The 18,963-nt window shown below is 45.7% G+C and overlaps 1 protein-coding gene and 1 long non-coding RNA gene across 3 annotated transcripts in view; both read left to right on the top strand.

Annotated features, from left to right (window-relative positions):
* baz1a (bromodomain adjacent to zinc finger domain 1A) overlaps positions 1-18,963 on the top strand; it is a 108,530-nt gene that overhangs the window by 46,182 nt on the left and 43,385 nt on the right. For both annotated transcript variants that reach the window (XM_033027117.1, XM_033027118.1), the window contains exon 20: positions 11,769-11,959. In XM_033027117.1, coding sequence (XP_032883008.1) covers positions 11,769-11,959 — 191 coding nt within the window. The remainder of the gene's footprint in view (positions 1-11,768; positions 11,960-18,963) is intronic.
* Positions 15,195-18,939, top strand: LOC116976970. Its single transcript, XR_004413084.1, has 2 exons — positions 15,195-15,240; positions 18,848-18,939. It is a non-coding gene; the product is annotated as an uncharacterized LOC116976970 (long non-coding RNA).

Raw genomic sequence — 18,963 nt, 5'->3', positions numbered from 1 at the left:
AAAATGCCTGAGAAACTCAGCGGGTGAGGCAGCATCTATGGAGCGAAGGAATAGGTGATGTTTCGGGTCGAGACCCTTCTTCAGACTGATGGGGGGGGAGAAGAAAGGAAGAGGCAGAGACATTAGGCTGGGAGAGCTGGGAGGAGAAGGTTTCTTGCTTTCTTCCCCTCCCCTTCCCAGCTCTCCTGCAGCCTACTGTCTCCGCCTCTTCCTTTCTTCTTCCCACCCCCCACCCCCACATCAGTCTGAAGAAGGGTTTCAACCCGAAACGTCACTTATTCCTTCGCTGCATAGATGCAGCCTCACCCACTGAGTTTGTCCAGCATTTTTGTCTACCATATATTGGGTATAGTGATTTGAGTCCTCTTTTGAGCGTACTGTGAGCAGCTGTGGGAACCACACCTTAAGGATATATCAACCTTTGATAAAACTGTGCTGTAGGTTTAATGGAAAGATCCGAATTCCAAAGGTTCAAGTACAAGAAGAAATCTCAAGGTGGGGTTTCATTTCTGGAATATAAAATAAGGCGTCACTTAATTACAGTTATCAAGATGATAAGGGAACTGATAGGGTTGAAACTATTTCTGCTGTTTTGCACCTTGGATAAGAGAGACTTGGCTTAAAAATTAACCAGGCCTTTTAAAGGTGTTGTTTAAAAGCTTTGATTAGGGAGCATGAGGTGAAAGAACCATGTAGGAGGCAGTGATCATAATGTGATAGAATTCAACCAGCAGCTTGAGAGGCAGAAGCTGAAATCTGATGTATCGCTATTACTGTTGAGGAAAGGTAACGACAGAGGCATGAGTGAGGAGCTGGCCATAGTTGATTGGAAGGGGTCCCAATCTGGAATGACAGTGGAGCAGCAATGGCAGGAGTTTCTGGGAGTTATTTGGACGGTGCAGGATCTTTTCATCCCTCAGAGGAAGAAACGTACTGTGGGGAGAATGAGGCAACAGTGGCTGACAAACTAAGTCAAAGCGAGCATAAAAGTAAAAGGGAAAGCATATAATATGGCTAAGATTTGTGGGAAGGATTTAAAAACCAGCAGAAGGCAACAAAAAAGCAGTAGGGGGAAAAAAGATGAAATATGAAGGCAAGCTAGCTAATAATATAAAAGAGAATACCAAAAGTTTTTTTCAGATATAAAGAGCGGACATTGAACCGCTGGAAAATGACACTGGAGAATCAGTAATGGGGGACAAAAAAATGGGTAGATGAACTAAGTTTTTTTGGATTAGTCTTCACAGTGGAATACACTAGCAATGTGCCAGAAATTCAAGAGAGTCAGGGGGCAGAAGTGAGTGCAGTTGCCATTTCTAAGGAGAAGGTGCACGGGAAGCTGAAATGTCCAAAGGTGGATACGTCACCTGGACCAGATGGACTACACTCCATGGTTCTAAAAAAGAGGTAGCTGCAGAATTGTGAAGGCATTAGTTGTGATCTTTCAAAAATCACTGGAGTCTGGAATATAGAACAGTACAGCACAGGAATGAGCCTTTTGGCCCACTATGTGCCGAAACCTGAACCATAGTTAAACTGATCTCATCATGATTTGTGTCCCTTTATTCTCTACATTTCCATGTACTTATGTAAAAGCCTCTTAAACAGCACTATCGTGTCTGCCTCCACCACTCCTGACAATGCGTTCCAGGCCCCCGCTACTCTGTGGGCGGGAAAACTACTTGCCCCACACCTCCATTAAACATTTCCCCTCTCGGCTAATAACTGTGCCCTCTCATGTTGGACATTTCCACCTGAGCAAAATGGTTCTGACTGTCTACCTTATCTTTGCCTCTCATAATTTTATGTTTTATAGCAAATCTTCCTTCAACCTCCAATGTTCCAGACAAAACAATCCAAGTCAACGATCCACAAACAAAGCTCTCCCAGTAGCTGAAACCCTCTAATCCAAGTAACATTCTGGTAAACCACATCAACACCCTCTCCAAAGCCTCTACATCTTTCCTGTAGTGGGATGACCAGAACTGCTTGCAATACAATGCTCTAAATTCAACCTAACCTCAATCTTTTAGAACTGTATCATGGCTTCCTGACTCTTGTATTAACATAGAAACATAGAAATTAGGTGCAGGAGTAGGCCTTTCGGCCCTTCGAGCCTGCACCGCCATTCAATATGATCATGGCTGATCATCCAACTCAGTATCCCGTACCTGCCTTCTCTCCATACCCTCTGATCCCCTTAGCCACCAGGGCCACATCTAACTCCCTCTTAAATATAGCCAATGAACTGGCCTCGACTACCCTCTGTGGCAGGGAGTTCCAGAGATTCACCACTCTCTGTGTGAAAAAAGTTCTTCTCATCTTGGTTTTAAAGGATTTCCCCCTTATCCTTAAGCTGTGACCCCTTGTCCTGGACTTCCCCAACATCGGGAGCAATCTTCCTGCATCTAGCCTGTCCAACCCCTTAAGAATTTTGTAAGTTTCTATAAGATCCCCTCTCAATCTCCTAAATTCTAGAGAGTATAAACCAAGTCTATCCAGTCTTTCTTCATAAGACAGTCCTGACATCCCAGGAATCAGTAAATGCCCATAGCATTGAAACCAAGCGTTCCATACACCTTCTTTACCACCTTGTCCACTTGTGCTGCCACCTTTGAGTGAGTTATGGACTCCAAGATCCCTCTGAACTTCAATGCTGTTAAGGGTCTTGCCATTAGCTGTACACTTTCCCCTTACATTCAACCTCCCAAAGTGTAAAACCTCACACTTGCTCGGGTTAAACTGCCGTTTCTGCAGCTGATCTATATCCTGTTGTATTTACTCACAGCATTCCTCATTGTTGCTCCTACAAGTTTGGTGTCGTCAGCAAAGTTACCAACCCATCTACATTTATGTCTAGGTCATTTATATATATCTCAAACAGCAGAGGTTCCAGCACCGATCCCTGCAGAACACTGGACACAGACTTACAGCCAGAATATCTACCTTCCACCACAACCCGATATCTTCTATGAATAAGCCAGTTATGAATCCATATGATCAAGTCATAATGAATCATATAACCTTAATCTTCTCGATCAGCCTTCCATAAGGGACTTTATCAAAAGCCGTACTAAAATCCATGTATACAACATCCACTTCCCTACTTTCATCAAGCCATGCTGGCTACACCTAATTAGTCCATTCCAAATGGGAGTAAATCCTATCTTGAAGAATTCTCTCCAATAGTTTCCCTAAAGCTGACCTGAGGCTCACTGGCCTATAGTTCTCCGGATTCTCTCTACTTTTCTTAAACAAACGAACTAAATTGGCCACTCCCTTGTCTTCCAGGTCCTCACCTGAGGCTACAGAAGAAACCGATCATTGTCAAGGACCCTGTAATTTCCTCTCTTGCTTCCCTCAATAACCTGGGATAGATCCCATCAGGCCCTGGGGACATCCACCTTAATGTTCTTAAAGTGCCTCAGCACCAGCTCTTCTCAATGACAAACTGCCCCAGCATTTTTGTGTATTCCACACTGTTCTCACTGTCCTCCAAGTCCTGCTCGGTGAATACAGATGCAAAGTACTCATTTAGTACCTCACCTTCATCTTCCAACTCCAAGCATGGATTAACGTATGTATAAAAAGCCTTGGGACTTTCTTTAATCCTTCTCACCATTTACATTTAATTGCCTCTTTTGGCCCTTCTAATTGCCCGCTTCAGTTCATTCATACTCTATATTCCTCAAACCCTAACTGATGCCACGTTCTTAAACCTGACATATGCCTCCTTTTTCTTCCTGACCAACTTTACAACTTCATCGGTCATCCACTGTTCCCTTATCTTGCCATCCTTATCCCTCCTCACTGGAATATGCTGATCCTGCATTTTGGTGTCTGTTGACTTTCCCAATAACAAATGCTCCCAATCTACCCACATTAGCTCCTGCCTAATGACATTGTAATTTGCATTGTCTTTCCCCAACATCCAGTCCTGCCCCTATTCAAAACAAACTAAAATCAAAATGTTTCCAGTGGAATGGAGAATCGCAAGTCTAACTCCACTGTTTAAGAAGGGAACAAGGCAAAATAAAGGAAATTATAAGCTGGTTAGCCTAGATTCAGTGGTTGGTAAAGATTTTTGAGTTTATCAGCAAGGATGAGGTTTCTGGGTACTTGGAAGCAGCATAGTTTTGTGAAGGAAATCTTACCTAACAAATCTGTTGGTATTCTTTGAGGAAGTATTCTTTGAGGAAGTAACCATGATAGACAAAGGAGTCAGTGGATGTTCTTTACTAGGATTTTCAGAAGGTGTCTCACATGAGGCTGCTAAACAAAATGGGAGCCCATGGTATAAGAGGCAAGGTACTAGCATGGATAGGAGATTGGCTGGCAGAAGGCAAAAGGTGGGTGCCAAGTAGTTTTCTGCAGGGGTCAGTGAAGGACCTGCTACATTTCTCGTTATATATGAATGATCTGATGGATGGAATTATAGAAACATAGAAAATAGGTGCAGGAGGAGGCCATTTGGCCCTTCGAGCCAGCACCGCCATTTATTGTGATCATGGCTGATTGGCCCCAATCAAAAGCCCGTGCCTGCCTTCTCCCCATATCCCTTGATTGCACAAGCCCCTAGAGCTCTATATAACTCCCTCTGATTTGGCCTCCACTGCCCCCTGTGGCAGGGAATTCCACAAATTCACAACCCTCTGGGTGAAACAGTATTTTCTCACCTTAGTTTTAAATGGCCTCCACTTTATACTAAGACTGTGGCCACTGGTTCTGGACTCGCCTAACATTGGGAATATTTTTCCTGCATCTAGCTTGTCCAATCCTTTTATAATTTTATGTTTCTATAAGATACCCCCTCATCCTTCTAAACTCCAGTGAATACAAGCCTAGTCTTTTCAATCTTTCCTCATATGACAGTCCCGCCATCCCTGGGATCAATCTCGTGAACCTACGCTGCACTGCCTCAATCACAAGGATGTCCTTCCTCAAATTAGGAGACCAAAACTGTACACAATACTCCAGATGTGGTCTTACCAGAGCCCTATACAACTGCAGAAGAACCTCTTTACTCCTATACTGAAATTCTCTTGTTATGAAGGCCAACATTCCATTAGCTTTCTTCACTGCCTGCTGTACCTGCACACCAACTTTCAGTGACTGGTATACAAGGACACCCAGGTCTCGCTGTACATCCCCCTTACATAACCTAACCCCATTGAGATAATCTGCCCCCTTGTTATTGCCACCAAAGTGGATAACCTCACATTTATCTATATTATACTGCATCTGCCCACTCACTCAACCGGTCCAGGTCACCCTGCAACCTCCTAACATCCTCTTCACAGTTCACACTGCCACCCAGCTTTGTGTCATCCGCAAACTTGCTAGTGTTGCTCCTAATTCCTTCTTCCAAATCATTAATATATTAGGTAAACAGTTGCGGCCCCAACACCGAGCCTTGCGGCACTCTACTCGCCACTGCCTGCCATTCTGAAAAGGACCCTTTCACTCCTACTCTTTGCTTCCTGTCTGCTAACCAATTTTCTATCCACGTCAACACCCTACCCCCAATACCATGTGCTCTAATTTTAGTCACCAGTCTCCCGTGCGGGACCTTATCAAAGGCTTTCTGATAGTCTAGATACACTACATCCACTGGCTTCCCTTCATCCATTTTACTTGTCACATCCTCAAAAAATTCCAGAAGATTGGTCAAGCATGATTTTCCTTTCATAAATCCATGTTGACTTGGACTAATCCTTTTACTGCTATCCAAATGCCCCATTATTACCTCTTTAATAATTGACTCCAGCATCTTTCCCGCCACTGAAGTCAGACTAACTGGTCTGTAATTCCCCGTTTTCTCTCTCGCTCCTTTCTTGAAAAGTGGGATAACATTAGCTATCCTCCAATCCACGGGAACTGATCCTGAATTTATTGAACATTGGAAAATGATCACCAATGCGTCCACTATTTCTAGAGCCACCTCCCTGAGGACCCTGGGATGCAGACCATCAGACCCAGGGGATTTATCATCCTTCAGTCCCATTAGCCTACCCAATACTATTTCTCGCCTAATGAAAATTAGTTTCAGTTCTTCAACCCCCTTAGATCCTCTGTTCTCCAGTACTTCTGGGAGATTGTTTGTGTCTTCCTTAGTGAAGACAGATCCTGGTCAACTCTTCTGCCATTTCCTTGTTCCCCATAATAATTTCACCCTTGTCTGCCTTCAAGGGACCCACATTTGACTTTACTATTCTTTTTCCCTTAACATATCTAAGCAAACTTTTACTGTCCTTCTTTACATTCCTGGCCAGCTTCCCCTCGTACGACATCTTTTCAGCCCGTATTGCTCATTTTGTTTCCTTCTGTTGTCCTATGAAAGTTTCCAAATCCTCTGGCTTCCGGCTACTCTTTGCTGTGTTGTACATCTTTTCTTTTAGTTTTATTCTATCCCTAACTTCTCTTGTCAGCCACGGTTGCCTCCTACTCCCCTTAGAATCCTTCTTCCTTGATGGCTTTGTGGCCAAGTCTGCAGGTGATACTAAGATAGGTGGACGTGGTTAGTGTTGGGGGCGCAGAGAGTCCGCAGCAGGACTTGGACAGGTTGGGAGAGTGGGCAAAGAAGTGCCAAATGGAATAAACGTAATGGACTTGGGTAGAAGGAATAAAGGCACAGACTATTTTCTAAACGGGGAGGATTTAGAAATCTGAGGTGCAAACGGACTTGGGAGTGAGTGCTAGTGCAGTATTCCAAAAAGGTTAATTTGTGGATTGAGTTGGTAATTAGGAAGGCAAATACAATTTTAACATTCATTTCGAGGGGACTACAATATAAAAGTATGGGTGCCTTGCGGAGTCTTTAAGGTGCTGCTCAGACTACATTTGGGGTATTGTGAGCACTTTTAGCCCCCATATCAGTGCTGGCATTGGAAACTGTCCAGTGAAGATTTACAAGAATGATCCTAGGGATCATTGGGTTAATGTAAGAGGAGTGTTTTAATGGTTCTGGGCCTGGACTCGCTGGTGTTTAGAAGGAACAGGGGGGAATATCATTGAAACTTACCAAATAATGAAGGCCCTAGATAGAGTGGTGGTGGAGAGGATGTTTCCAGTAATGGAAAGTCTAGGACCAGAGGACACAGCCTCAGAATAAAAGCATGTTCCTTTAAAATGAAGATGAAGAGGAATTTCTATCGCCAAAGAGTGATGAATCTGTGAAAATCATTGCCACAGACAGTGGTAGAGGTCAAGTCATTGGGTATTTTTAAAGCAGGGATTGATAGGTGGAGAAGGCTGGAGAATGGGATTGAGACGGAAAAATAGATTGGCCATGATCGAACGGTGGGGCCAACTCGCTGGGCTGAATGGATAATTCAGCTCCTGTGTCTTATGGTCCTATGGTCCCGCAGTTACAATCTCAATGGCAGAACAAGCTTCAATTTGTGAATGTTTCTGTGATTGGGTTTTGGGAAAACGATGCATGAAGGGGTGGTAAGTATTTGGGTTGTACAATGAACTAGACTAAGTGGGACCTGTTGAGTCCCAGTCACATGGGAGGCCTAGTACCCCAATGCAACCTGTAAAGGTATTTTAGACGTGGTCCTTAGTCCTTCACTAAGTCTTTATTAAGACACTACATCCACACGTCCCAGCACTGACCACAACTGGTCTACACACGTACTGGAACCAAGAGAGGGAGGGTGCATGCAGATACTACAGTTATACTACCTAAGGTGGGAGTGTCAAATGGTAATGAGGTAGCTACATATTTGGTTGCATGCATAACCACCTACATCCTTTCCCGTAGAATAAACAGCAGCAGGGTAATTATACAAGCCTGCAACATAGTAACAGTATCAATTAATCAAACAGCACAATATTAAGCAAAGTCGCCATACCGATCAGGGGGCCGGACAACTCTACCTGAGCGGGTCCGTACAGCACCCTCACCCTCACTCCCCTCCCCCAAAGAGAAAGGCAGAGGCGGAGAACAACGTGGGGACTGCGGATCAGACAGAAAAACAGGAGACTGGCCAGAAACCGGTCGACTGCTAGATGGCGACTGCCGAGGCGGATAAGAAGAAGATGAAGATGAAGATGAAGATGAAGATGAAGATGAAGAAGATGAAGAAGAAGATGAAGAAGAAGAAGAATCAGTAGGCGAAAGACGTGGAGGAGACGTGCCAGCCGGGGAGGCGAAACTCGGAGGCACCGTTAGAGGCACGGTAGGGGCACGAACAACAACAGGACTAGGCGGCACAATCCGAGGAGGAGAGTCGAGCCACGGAGAGGGAGGCTCCGGGAATGGAAGCGGAGGCGCAGGCTCCCGGACAGCTAACAGATGTTGGCGACTGCGACGGTACACAGTGCCCTCGTAGTCTACTAAATAGGAACGGGGTGAGTCCGCCACTCCTACTACAGTGGCAAGCTTGGAAAACCCGGTTGGTGACTGCAAACGGACAACCTGACCCGTCGTGAGGGGGAGTAGAGGGCGGCAAGACTTGTCGTGGGACCGGCGCTGGATTTAGTGGCGTTGAGAAATACGGCGGTGGACCACATCAGGGTGGCGTACCACCGGCACAAGCGACTGCTGAGCGATCGGCATTGGCGGCCGGAGGAGCCGCTGAGCAGGTGAACCCAAAACACCGTCTCTAGACACGTTTCGCAGATTTAACAGTCCCTGATAAAAATCGCAGTTTGACAAGCGAGACTGCTCCAGCAACATCTTCGCGCTGCGCACAGCACGTTCAGCCAGTCCGTTACTCTGAGGGAATTCAGGGCTGCTAGTAAAGTGAGTAAATTTCCATTTCGTAGCGAAGGCAGCAAATTCGGCGCTAGTAAATTGACGGCCGTTGTCAGTCTGGAGCTTGACCGGGGAACCAAAGACAGCAAAATGACGTCGCAGCTTGCCGATGACCATCTCTGATGTGATGGTGGGAAGAAGGTCCACTTCAAACCAGGATGAATACGAGTCCACCAACACCAGGTAGTGCTTCCCACGCCACTCAAAAATATCTGCAGCCAGTGAAGACCAGGGCATGTCGGGGGCCGGCTGCTGCAACAGGGGCTGCCGCTGCTGGTGAGGGGCCATGGAGTTGCACTCTGAGCACGCCGCCACTCGAGCCTTGATATACTTGGCCATGGCAGGCCAATAGTACTGCCCTTGAGCATGAGCAACGGTAGCGTCAGCGCCCGGATGCCCCAAATGAGCAGCAGAGTAGTAAGCATCATAGAGTGAGGCAGTGATCACCACCTTGTGACCTTTCACGACGATACCCTCCCGAACCACAAGCTCATCCCGAACCAGGAAGAAGGGGCGCACGCCAGCAGGCAGAGAGGCAGGCTTTCGGGGCCACCCGCGCAGAATGACAGCAGACAGCTGTTGCAAGTCAGGGTCGGCAGCAGTGTGCTCGAGCAGGCTGCTTTGAAGGAACAAAATTCACATTCAGAACGTGCAGGTCCTCCTGCTCGTATGGATGCTGGGCACAGGAGGACCGAGGTGCCCTCGACAGAGCATCGGCAATATGCATCTCGGTACCCCTCCTATACACAATGTTGAAATCGAACCGCTGTAGCTGTAGTATCATCCGCTGCAGACGGGCCGGGGCAGCATGAATAGGTTTGTTTAATATCGTAACCAGCGGCTGATGGTCTGTTTCCACCGTGAACCGAACCCCAAAGAGAAAGTCCCGGAACTTAGAGCACGCAAACACCACAGCAAGGAGCTCCTTCTCAATTTGGGCATACCTTTGCTCAGTGTCCGTCATGGTACGAGAGGCAAACGAGACAGGCTGCAGGGAATCAGCACAGACAGAGCAGCCACGCTAACGGCACGGTTCCCAGATCCTCTCTCCCCACGAAACGGAGTAACAACCTCAGCAATGCGACAAGCATGCACAGCTTCGTTCAACGTGAGGTCAGGCCTCCGTAATAAATCAGCCCGCAACTTCTGGTCTAACATGCCAGTAACTAACATGTCCCGCGTGAGCTGGTCACACAACTCACCAAAACGACAGCGCTGAGCTAGATAGCGGAGGTCGGCAATGAAACATTCCACAGGTTCCTCAGGCTGTTGCTTGCGAGAAAAAAACCGAGCCCGCTCCAAAATGCGGTTCGAGGGAAGGTCACAAATTTCAGTAAACTTCCTCAACAGACACACCGGGTCGTCAGGAGACTCGGCTGGCTCAGTAATCTGGTCATCTTCGCCCAGGACCGCTGGACTGTACACAAACGACTTAGCCCGCCTCATGGCATCAGGCTCAGCAAGGTTCAATAGCAGCGATGCTTTGACAGCAGCAGGGTCATTACGGTGTGCAATATTCACATAATGGGTGTAGTCCATGACAAACGTGTCCCATCGCTCCGCGATGTCGGCGTCAAAGACTAACGGGGAAGGCTTGCGACAAGACGAAGCCATCACTACATACACACTCAAAAAGCAAAATAAAACCCGATATACGAGAGGCGCAGATTAAACGGTTCTGACACCATGTAAAGGTTTTTTAGACGTCGTCCTTAGTCCTTCACTAAGTCTTTATTAAGACACTACATCCACACGTCCCAGCACTGACCACAACTGGTCTACACACGTACTGGAACCTAGAGAGGGAGGGTGCATGCAGATACTACAGTTATACTACCTAAGGTGGGAGTGTCAAATGGTAATGAGGTAGCTACATATTTGGTTGCATGCATAACCACCTACACAACCCATTCCCCAATGCAATATTCCTCTGGGGGGAGGGGGGGATGTGTGGGGAGGAGGGGGAATGTTTGGGGAGGAGGGGGAAGGGGGAATGTTTGGGGAGGGTGGGAGGGACTCCACTCTGCGGCCACGGCTTACCCGGCACCACTCAGCGGCTTGCCCGACTGCACACAGCGGCTTACCCGACTCCACTCTTGCTGACTCGATCAGCACGGCTTGTTGACTCAGCCCCACCTCCGGGATTTTATTCACCTTCATGGTGACAGACAGGCAAAAAGACCAATCTGCTGCTCACGATTTTTTTAAACCATCATAACTTTTCTCATATTTCACCGATTGGAACAAAACATGGTGGGTTGGAGTAGAGGAGAATGGTGAGTAAGGTGGCGAAAAAATCTTAGCGATAAAGGATGGCGTTTTTGGTCAAGGTGATTGTTTTAGTAATAATAAAGCTAGATGGAAAATTGTTTGGTATTGAAAATGGGGAGGAGTTCAGTTGGTAGGAGCACTAACAAGAAATGAATGTAGGAAAGAACAGTCAAAAAATGGAGAGGACATCTATGATGGGTTTTGAAAATTAGATCAGAAACACAGCTGCGAAAAATTAACTGTTATAGAATTGGAGAAAGTGTGGACATGAGTTATTTTAAGAGATTATGAAGAAAAAGTAAAGCATGCTTGAATGCATACAAGACTTCTAAAAAGCAAATGTCAGCACATCGCTCATGAGAATTTGAAGCTAGAACAGCTTTTCCAGAAAAAAGCTAAAAGTGTAACCTTTCTCCTTTTGCTTCGTAGTTGTTTAATACATGTGGTGAAGATATTAAACAGATGTCATAAAAATGTCCAACAACGCCCATTAATTGGAGTACTAAATATAGAAATTTGTTTACTTTAAACATATAGCTGTAAGTAAAATCGTAGCCCACATTAAGTAATTAGAAAAGTAAGCAGTTGTGCGAATTTTATCTGTTAACATCTTTACTGTTTTTTTTGGAGTATGCATTTATTTCCAATTGCACAATTTATACCAAAAGTGTAAATTCTGACTGTAGGAATCAAACCATTTGTTTAAAAAGCATGTATAAAACTTTCCTACGAGCAGGTGATGGAGCGGTGTGCATGGAGAGCAGCACTGGAAACAGGGCAGTATGAACTATTGGGCAAAGCACTTCCAAAACACAATGGCATTCGGTTACTGGAAAATGATGTGAAGGAAAATGGAGATATTAAAATTGAAAGGGAGGAATCCATGGAGCTTGATGGCAGGACCGATGGATATAACACCAAAGCTGGGTATAACTAATTTTTATTTTGTAAATATATGAACAGAAATTTAGCTGAGTGTTCTAAGTTTTGATGGGATGAAAAATTGGGCTGTTTTTTTAATTGGTATATTGATATAGTTTATGCTTGTGCTGTATCTAAACATATTTTGATGTGGGTTTTCTCAAGCTATTCTGTGGCAAATCTCCATACTATTATTGGCTCAAGCAAGTCACCTAATCATTAGCAAATTACATCATTGTCTGGGACCAGGCCTTGCCTATCTAACAGAATTGGCATAGGTTTGCAAAATGAAAACTGCTGCCTACGTGCTCCTGAGATGTTAATAAGTTACAGGCTTAACCTGATAAAATGTCACGAAGGTTGAACCTGAAGGGCGTGTTAACCGGAAGAACCCTGTGTAGCTCCTATCGCTTCTATTACTAAGTTTTTGTTTCAGATTTTCAACATCTACAATTTATCTTTTTAATTTTAATGTATTAACAGTTTCTCTCTCTCCACAGATATTGTCTAAGCTGCTTTCCAAGTATTAGTTTTAATTTCCAGCTGCTTAGGTGTTCTTGTTCAATTCCATCAGTTTATTTTTAACTTCTCTGACCTCTTGTTTGAAATGGAGACTAGCAGCCATTGATTACCCTACATCTTCTAGTCTTGCACCCTTTTCCTGATGTTATCCTTATTCCTTCCCTACCTTGTAAGAAAGTTCAAACATGAACGTGCATAACTTTTACCAGTTCTGACGAAGGGCCCTCAAACTAAAAAACACACTTTGTTTCACTCTGTGCTGATGTGCTGAACATTCAAATATTTTCTGTTTTCATAGCTGCAGTTTTGATTCCTGCACTCTCCGAGCACTGGGAATTCTAACAAATCCTTGTTGAGTCCGAATTGCAGTGTTTCCACTTTGAAGGAAATTACCCGAAATTCGGGAAATTCTGTTTGTCTTTGGGTCATTTTAGGGAAATAAAATAATTTCGGGGAATTTCCGCATCCGGCACACAGGATGATTTGGGGGGGGGGAAGAATATTTACGACCATCCATGCCTGCGCAGTTGGGGGAGCCACGTCACAATTGAAAATGGCGCTGGTTACACGGTAGGGACGCTAAATGATGGTGTCTCCCCGCGCGTGCGCAGTGGGCCTGGGCGGGATCAGATCACCATTTTCATTACATCACCTCGTGTCTGGGTGAGTGGGGCCGTGGAATATTGCGTTGGGGGAGGAAGAGTCGGACCCAACGGGTCCACGCTTGTTTTATATCGGGGGTTTCAAATTACCCGTGAAGGGGTCCAATCCGGCCCGCGCGATGATTAGGGAAAAAAAGGAGTGCCCGCTTCTCCGGGGCTGCCGTGTCTGCCCACCCGGTCCATCACCCCCATCTGCGGCGTCGGAGCCTCGCCGCCGGTCATCCTGGCGTCCAGGGAGCGGGTCCGGGGAGACCGTTCTCCCGTCGCCGGGCGGGAGCAGGAACAACTGACTATGAACCGAGTCCTGGCAGTGGCCAGGACCCAAAACCAGGCGCCGCTCCGGCTGGGCCCCCGCCACGGGCCCTCCAACGCTCTGAGGGAGGGAGGGGAGAGAAAGGAGGGGGTAGAGGGGAAGAGAGAGAGAGGGGAGAGGGGGAGTGGAAAGAGATGAGGGAGGGGTGGGGAGATGGAGGGAGCCATCACAACCAGGTAGTTTAGTTTGAGGCTAATTAGGGGCTAACTGTTCATTGTCTAAGTTTGATTGCTGTGTTAACGTGTGCCCGCGAAAGAAAAACAATAATGAATAGCACGCACGAAGCATTTTTGAAAATTTCAGGAAATACCATTAGATTCCAGTAAATTTGGGATTCACTGCCGAATTATAGAGCCCAACTCGTCCAGGCCAACCAAGTGCCATCTAAACTGGTCCCATATCCCTCTGAACCTTTCCTATGCATGAACCTGATTAAATGTGTTTTAAACATTGTAATTATACAATGTATTCAGACCCCTTCACTTTTTTGACATTTTGTTACGTTACAGCCTTATTTTAAAATTCATTTTGTTATCATCAATCTACACACAATACACCGTAATAAAGCGAAAACAGGTGTTTAGAAATTTTTGAAAAGTAATGAAAAGGAAATAACTGAAATATCACATTTACATACGTATTCAGACCCTTTACTCAGTACTTTGTTGAGGCACCTTTGGCAGCGATTACAGCCTCAAGTCTTCTTGGGTATGACGCTGCAAGCTTGGCACATCTGTATTTGGGTGATTTCTCCCATTCTTCTCTGCAGATCCTCTCAAGCTCTGTCAGGTTGGATGGGGAACGTCGATGCACAGCTATTTTCAGGTCCCTCCGGAGATGTTAGATCGGGTTCAAGTCCAGGCTTTGGCTGGGCCACTCAAGGACATTCACAGACTTGCCCCGATGCCACTCCTGTGTTGTCTTGGCTGTGTGCTTAGGGTCGTTGTCCTGTTGGAAGGTGAACCTCTGCCCCAGTCTGAGGTCCAGAACACTCTGGAGCAGGTTTTCATCAAAGATCTCTCTCTACTTTGCTCCTTCATCTTTCCCTCGATCCTGACTAGTCTCCCAGTTCCTGCCACTGAAAAACATCCCCACAGCATGATGCTGCCACACCATGCTTCACCATAGGTATGATATTGGCCAGGTGATGAGCGGTGCCTGGTTTCCTCCAGACATGACACTTGGCATTCAGGCCAATGAGTTCATCAGACCAGAGAATCTTGTTTCTCATGCCTTTTGGCAAACTCCAAACGGGCTGTCATGTGCCTTTTACTGAGGAGTGGCTTCCGTCAGGCCACTCTACCATAAAGACCTGATTGGTGGAGTGCTGCAGATATAGTTGTCCTTGTGGAAGGTTCTTCCGTCTCCACAGACAAACTGGAGCTCTGCCAGAATGACCATCGGGTTCTTGGTCACCTCCCTGACCAAGGCCCTTCTCCCCCGATTGCTCGGTTTGGCCGGGCAACCAGCTCTATGAAGAGTCCTGGTGGTTCCAAAGTTCTTCCATTTAAGAATGACGGAGGCCACTGTGCTCTTTGGGACTCGCAATGCTGTAGAAATTGTTTTATACCCTTCCCCAGAGCTGTGTCTCGACACAATCCTCTCTTGGAGGTCTACGGACAATTCCTTCGTCTTCATGGCTTGGTTTTTGCTCTGACATGCACTGTCAACTGTGGAACCTTATATAGGTAGGTGTGTACCTTTCCAAATCATGTCCAATCAATTTAATTTACCACTGGTGGGGTCCAATCAAGTTGTAGAAACATCTCAAGGATAATCAATGGAAACAGGTTACATAGAAACATAGAAATTAGGTGCAGGAGTAGGCCATTCGGCCCTTCGAGCCTGCACCGCCATTCAATATGATCATGGCTGATCATCCAACTCAGTATCCCGTACCTGCCTTCTCTCCATACCCTCTGATCCCCTTAGCCACAAGGGCCACATCTAACTCCCTCTTAAATATAGCCAATGAACTGGCCTCAACTACCCTCTGTGGCAGAGAGTTCCAGAGATTCACCACTCTGTGTGAAAAAAGTTTTTCTCATCTCGGTTTTAAAGGATTTCCCCCTTATCCTTAAGGTGTGACCCCTTGTCCTGGACTTCCCCAACATCGGGAACAATCTTCCTGCATCTAGCCTGTCCAACCCCTTAAGAATTTTGTAAGTTTCTATAAGATCCCCTCTCAATCTCCTAAATTCTAGAGAGTATAAACCAAGTCTATCCAGTCTTTCTTCATAAGACAGTCCTGACATCCCAGGAATCAGTCTGGTGAACCTTCTCTGCACTCCCTCTATGGCAATAATGTCCTTCCTCAGATTTGGAGACCAAAACTGTACGCAATACTCCAGGTGTGGTCTCACCAAGACCCTGTACAACTGCAGTAGAACCTCCCTGCTCCTATACTCAAATCCTTTTGCTATGAAAGCTAACATACCATTCGCTTTCTTCACTGCCTGCTGCACCTGCATGACTACTTTCAATGACTGGTGTACCATGACACCCAGGTCTCGCTGCATCTCCCCTTTTCCTAATCGGCCACCATTTAGATAATAGTCTGCTTTCCTGTTTTTGCCACCAAAATGGATAACCTCACATTTGTCCACATTATACTGCATCTGCCAAACATTTGCCCACTCACCCAGCCTATCCAAGTCACCTTGCAGTCTCCTAGCATCCTCCTCACAGCTAACACTGCCCCCCAGCTTAGTGTCATCCGCAAACTTGGAGATATTGCCTTCAATTCTCTCACCCAGATCATTAATATATATTGTAAATAGCTGGGGTCCCAGCACTGAGCCTTGCGGTACCCCACTAGTCACTGCCCGCCATTGTGAAAAGGACCCGTTTACTCCACTCCTACTCTTTGCTTCCTGTTTGCCAGCCAGTTCTCTATCCACATCAATACCGAACCCCCAATACCATGTGCTTTAAGTTTGTATACTAATCTCTTATGTGGGACCTTGTCGAAAGCCTTCTGGAAGTCTAGATACACCACATCCACTGGTTCTCCCCTATCCACGCTACTAGTTACATCCTCGAAAAATTCTATAAGATTCGTCAGACATGATTTACCTTTCGTAAATCCATGCTGACTTTGTCCAATGATTTCACCACTTTCCAAATGTGCTGCTATCCCATCTTTAATAACTGACTCTAGCAGTTTCCCCACTACCGATGTTAGACTAACTGGTCTGTAATTCCCCTTTTTCTCTCTCCCTCCCTTCTTAAAAAGTGGGGTTACGTTTGCTACCCGCCAATCCTCCGGAACTGCTCCAGAATCTAAAGAGTTTTGAAAGATTATTACTAATGCATCCACTATTTCTGGAGCTACTTCCTTAAGTACTCTGGGATGCAGCCTATCTGGCCCTGGGGATTTATCGGCCTTTAATCCATTCAATTTACCCAACACCACTTCCCGACTAACCTGGATTTCACTCAATTCCTCCAACTCCTTTGACCCGCGGTCCCCTGCTATTTCCGGCAAATTATTTATGTCTTCCTTAGTGAAGACGGAACCAAAGTAGTTATTCAATTGGTCCGCCATATCCTTGTTCCCCATGATCAACTCACCTGTTTCTGACTGCAAGGGACCCACATTTGTTTTAACTAGTCTCTTTCTTTTCACATATCTATAAAAACTTTTGCAGTCAGTTTTTATGTTCCCTGCCAGTTTTCTTTCATAATCTATTTTTCCTTTCCTAATTAAGCCCTTTGTCCTCCTCTGCTGGTTTCTGAATTTCTCCCAGTCCTCTGGTATGCTGCTTTTTCTGGCTAATTTGTACGCATCATCCTTCGCTTTGATACTATTCCTGATTTCCCTTGTTATCCACAGATGCACTACCTTCCCTGATTTATTCTTTTGCCAAACTGGGATGAACAATTTTTGTAGTTCATCCATGCAGTCTTTAAATGTCTTCCATTGCATATCCACCGTCAACCCTTTTAGAATTAATTGCCAGTCAATCTTGGCCAATTCACGTCTCATACCCTCAAAGTTACCTTTCTTTAAGTTCAGAACCATTGTTTCTGAATTAACAATGTCACTCTCCATCCTAATGAAGAACTCAACCATATTATGGTCACTCTTGCCCAAGTGGGCACGTACAACAAGACTGCTAACTAACCCTTCCTCATTACTCAATACCCAGTCTAAAATAGCCTGCTCTCTCGTTGGTTCCGCTACTTGTTGATACCTATCCCGCATACATTCCAAGAAATCCTCTTCCTCAGCACCCCTGCCAATTTGATTCACCCAATCTATATGTAGATTGAAGTCACCCATTATAACTGTTTTGCCTTTGTCGCACGCATTTCTAATTTCCTGTTTGATACCATCTCCAACTTCACTACTACTGTTAGGTGGCCTGTACACAACACCCACCAGCGTTTTCTGCCCCTTAGTGTATCGCAGCTCTACCCATACCGATTCCACATCCTCCAAACTAATGTCCTTCCTTTCCATTGCGTTAATCTCCTCTCTAACCAGCAACGCTACCCCACCTCCTTTTCCTTTCTCTCTATCCCTCCTGAATATTGAATATCCCTGGATGTTCAGCTCCCAGCCTTGGTCACCCTGGAGCCATGTCTCCGTGATCCCAACTATATCATAATCATTAATGGCTATCTGCATGCTCAACTCATCCACCTTATCACGAATACTCCTTGCATTGAGACACAGCCTTCAGGCTTGTTTTTACAACGCTCTTACCCCTTATACAATTATGTTGAAAAGTGGCCCTTTTTGATTTTTGCCCTGGTTTTGTCTGCCTGCCACTTTTACTTTTCACCTTGCTACCTATTGCTTCTACTCTCATTTTACACCCCCCTGCCTCTCTGCTCTTGTACCCATCCCCCTGCCACATTAGTTTAAATCCTCCCCGACAGCACTAGCAAACACTCCCCCAAGGACATTGGTTCCATTCCAGCCCAGGTGCAGACCGTCCTGTTTGTACTGGTCCCACCTCCCCCAGAACTGGTTCCAATGCCCTAAAAATTTGAATCCCTCCCCCTTGCACCATTTTTCAAGCCACGTATTCATCTGCAATATCCTCCTTTTTCTACTCTGACTGGCCCGTGGTACTGGTAGTAATCCAGAGATTATTACCTTTGAGGTCCTACTTTTAAGTTTATCTCCTAGCTCCCTAAATTCATCTTGTAGGACCTCATCCCTTTTTTAACCTATATCGTTGGTGCCACGACAACTGGCTGTTCACCCTCCCCCTCCAGAATGTTCTGCAGCCGTTCAGTGACATCCCTGATCCTTGCACCAGGGAGGCAACATACCATCCTGGAGTCTTGTTTGCGGCCACAGAAACGCCTATCTATTCCCCTGACAATTGAATCCCCTATTACTATTGCCCTTCCACTCTTTTCCCCCCCCCTCATGTGCCGCAGGTTGAACCTAAGCTCAATTTTGAGTGTCATAACAAAGCGTCTGAATACTTACATAAAAGTGATATTTCAGTTATTTATTTTTAATTACTTTGTAGGCATTTCTAAACACCTGTTTT

Source organism: Amblyraja radiata, chromosome 9 (assembly GCF_010909765.2).
Source record: "Amblyraja radiata isolate CabotCenter1 chromosome 9, sAmbRad1.1.pri, whole genome shotgun sequence".
In the NCBI taxonomy this organism is placed as follows: Eukaryota; Metazoa; Chordata; class Chondrichthyes; order Rajiformes; family Rajidae; genus Amblyraja; species Amblyraja radiata.
The sequence above is the reverse complement of the archived record's forward strand: the minus strand, read 5'-3'. Positions and strand labels throughout refer to the sequence as shown.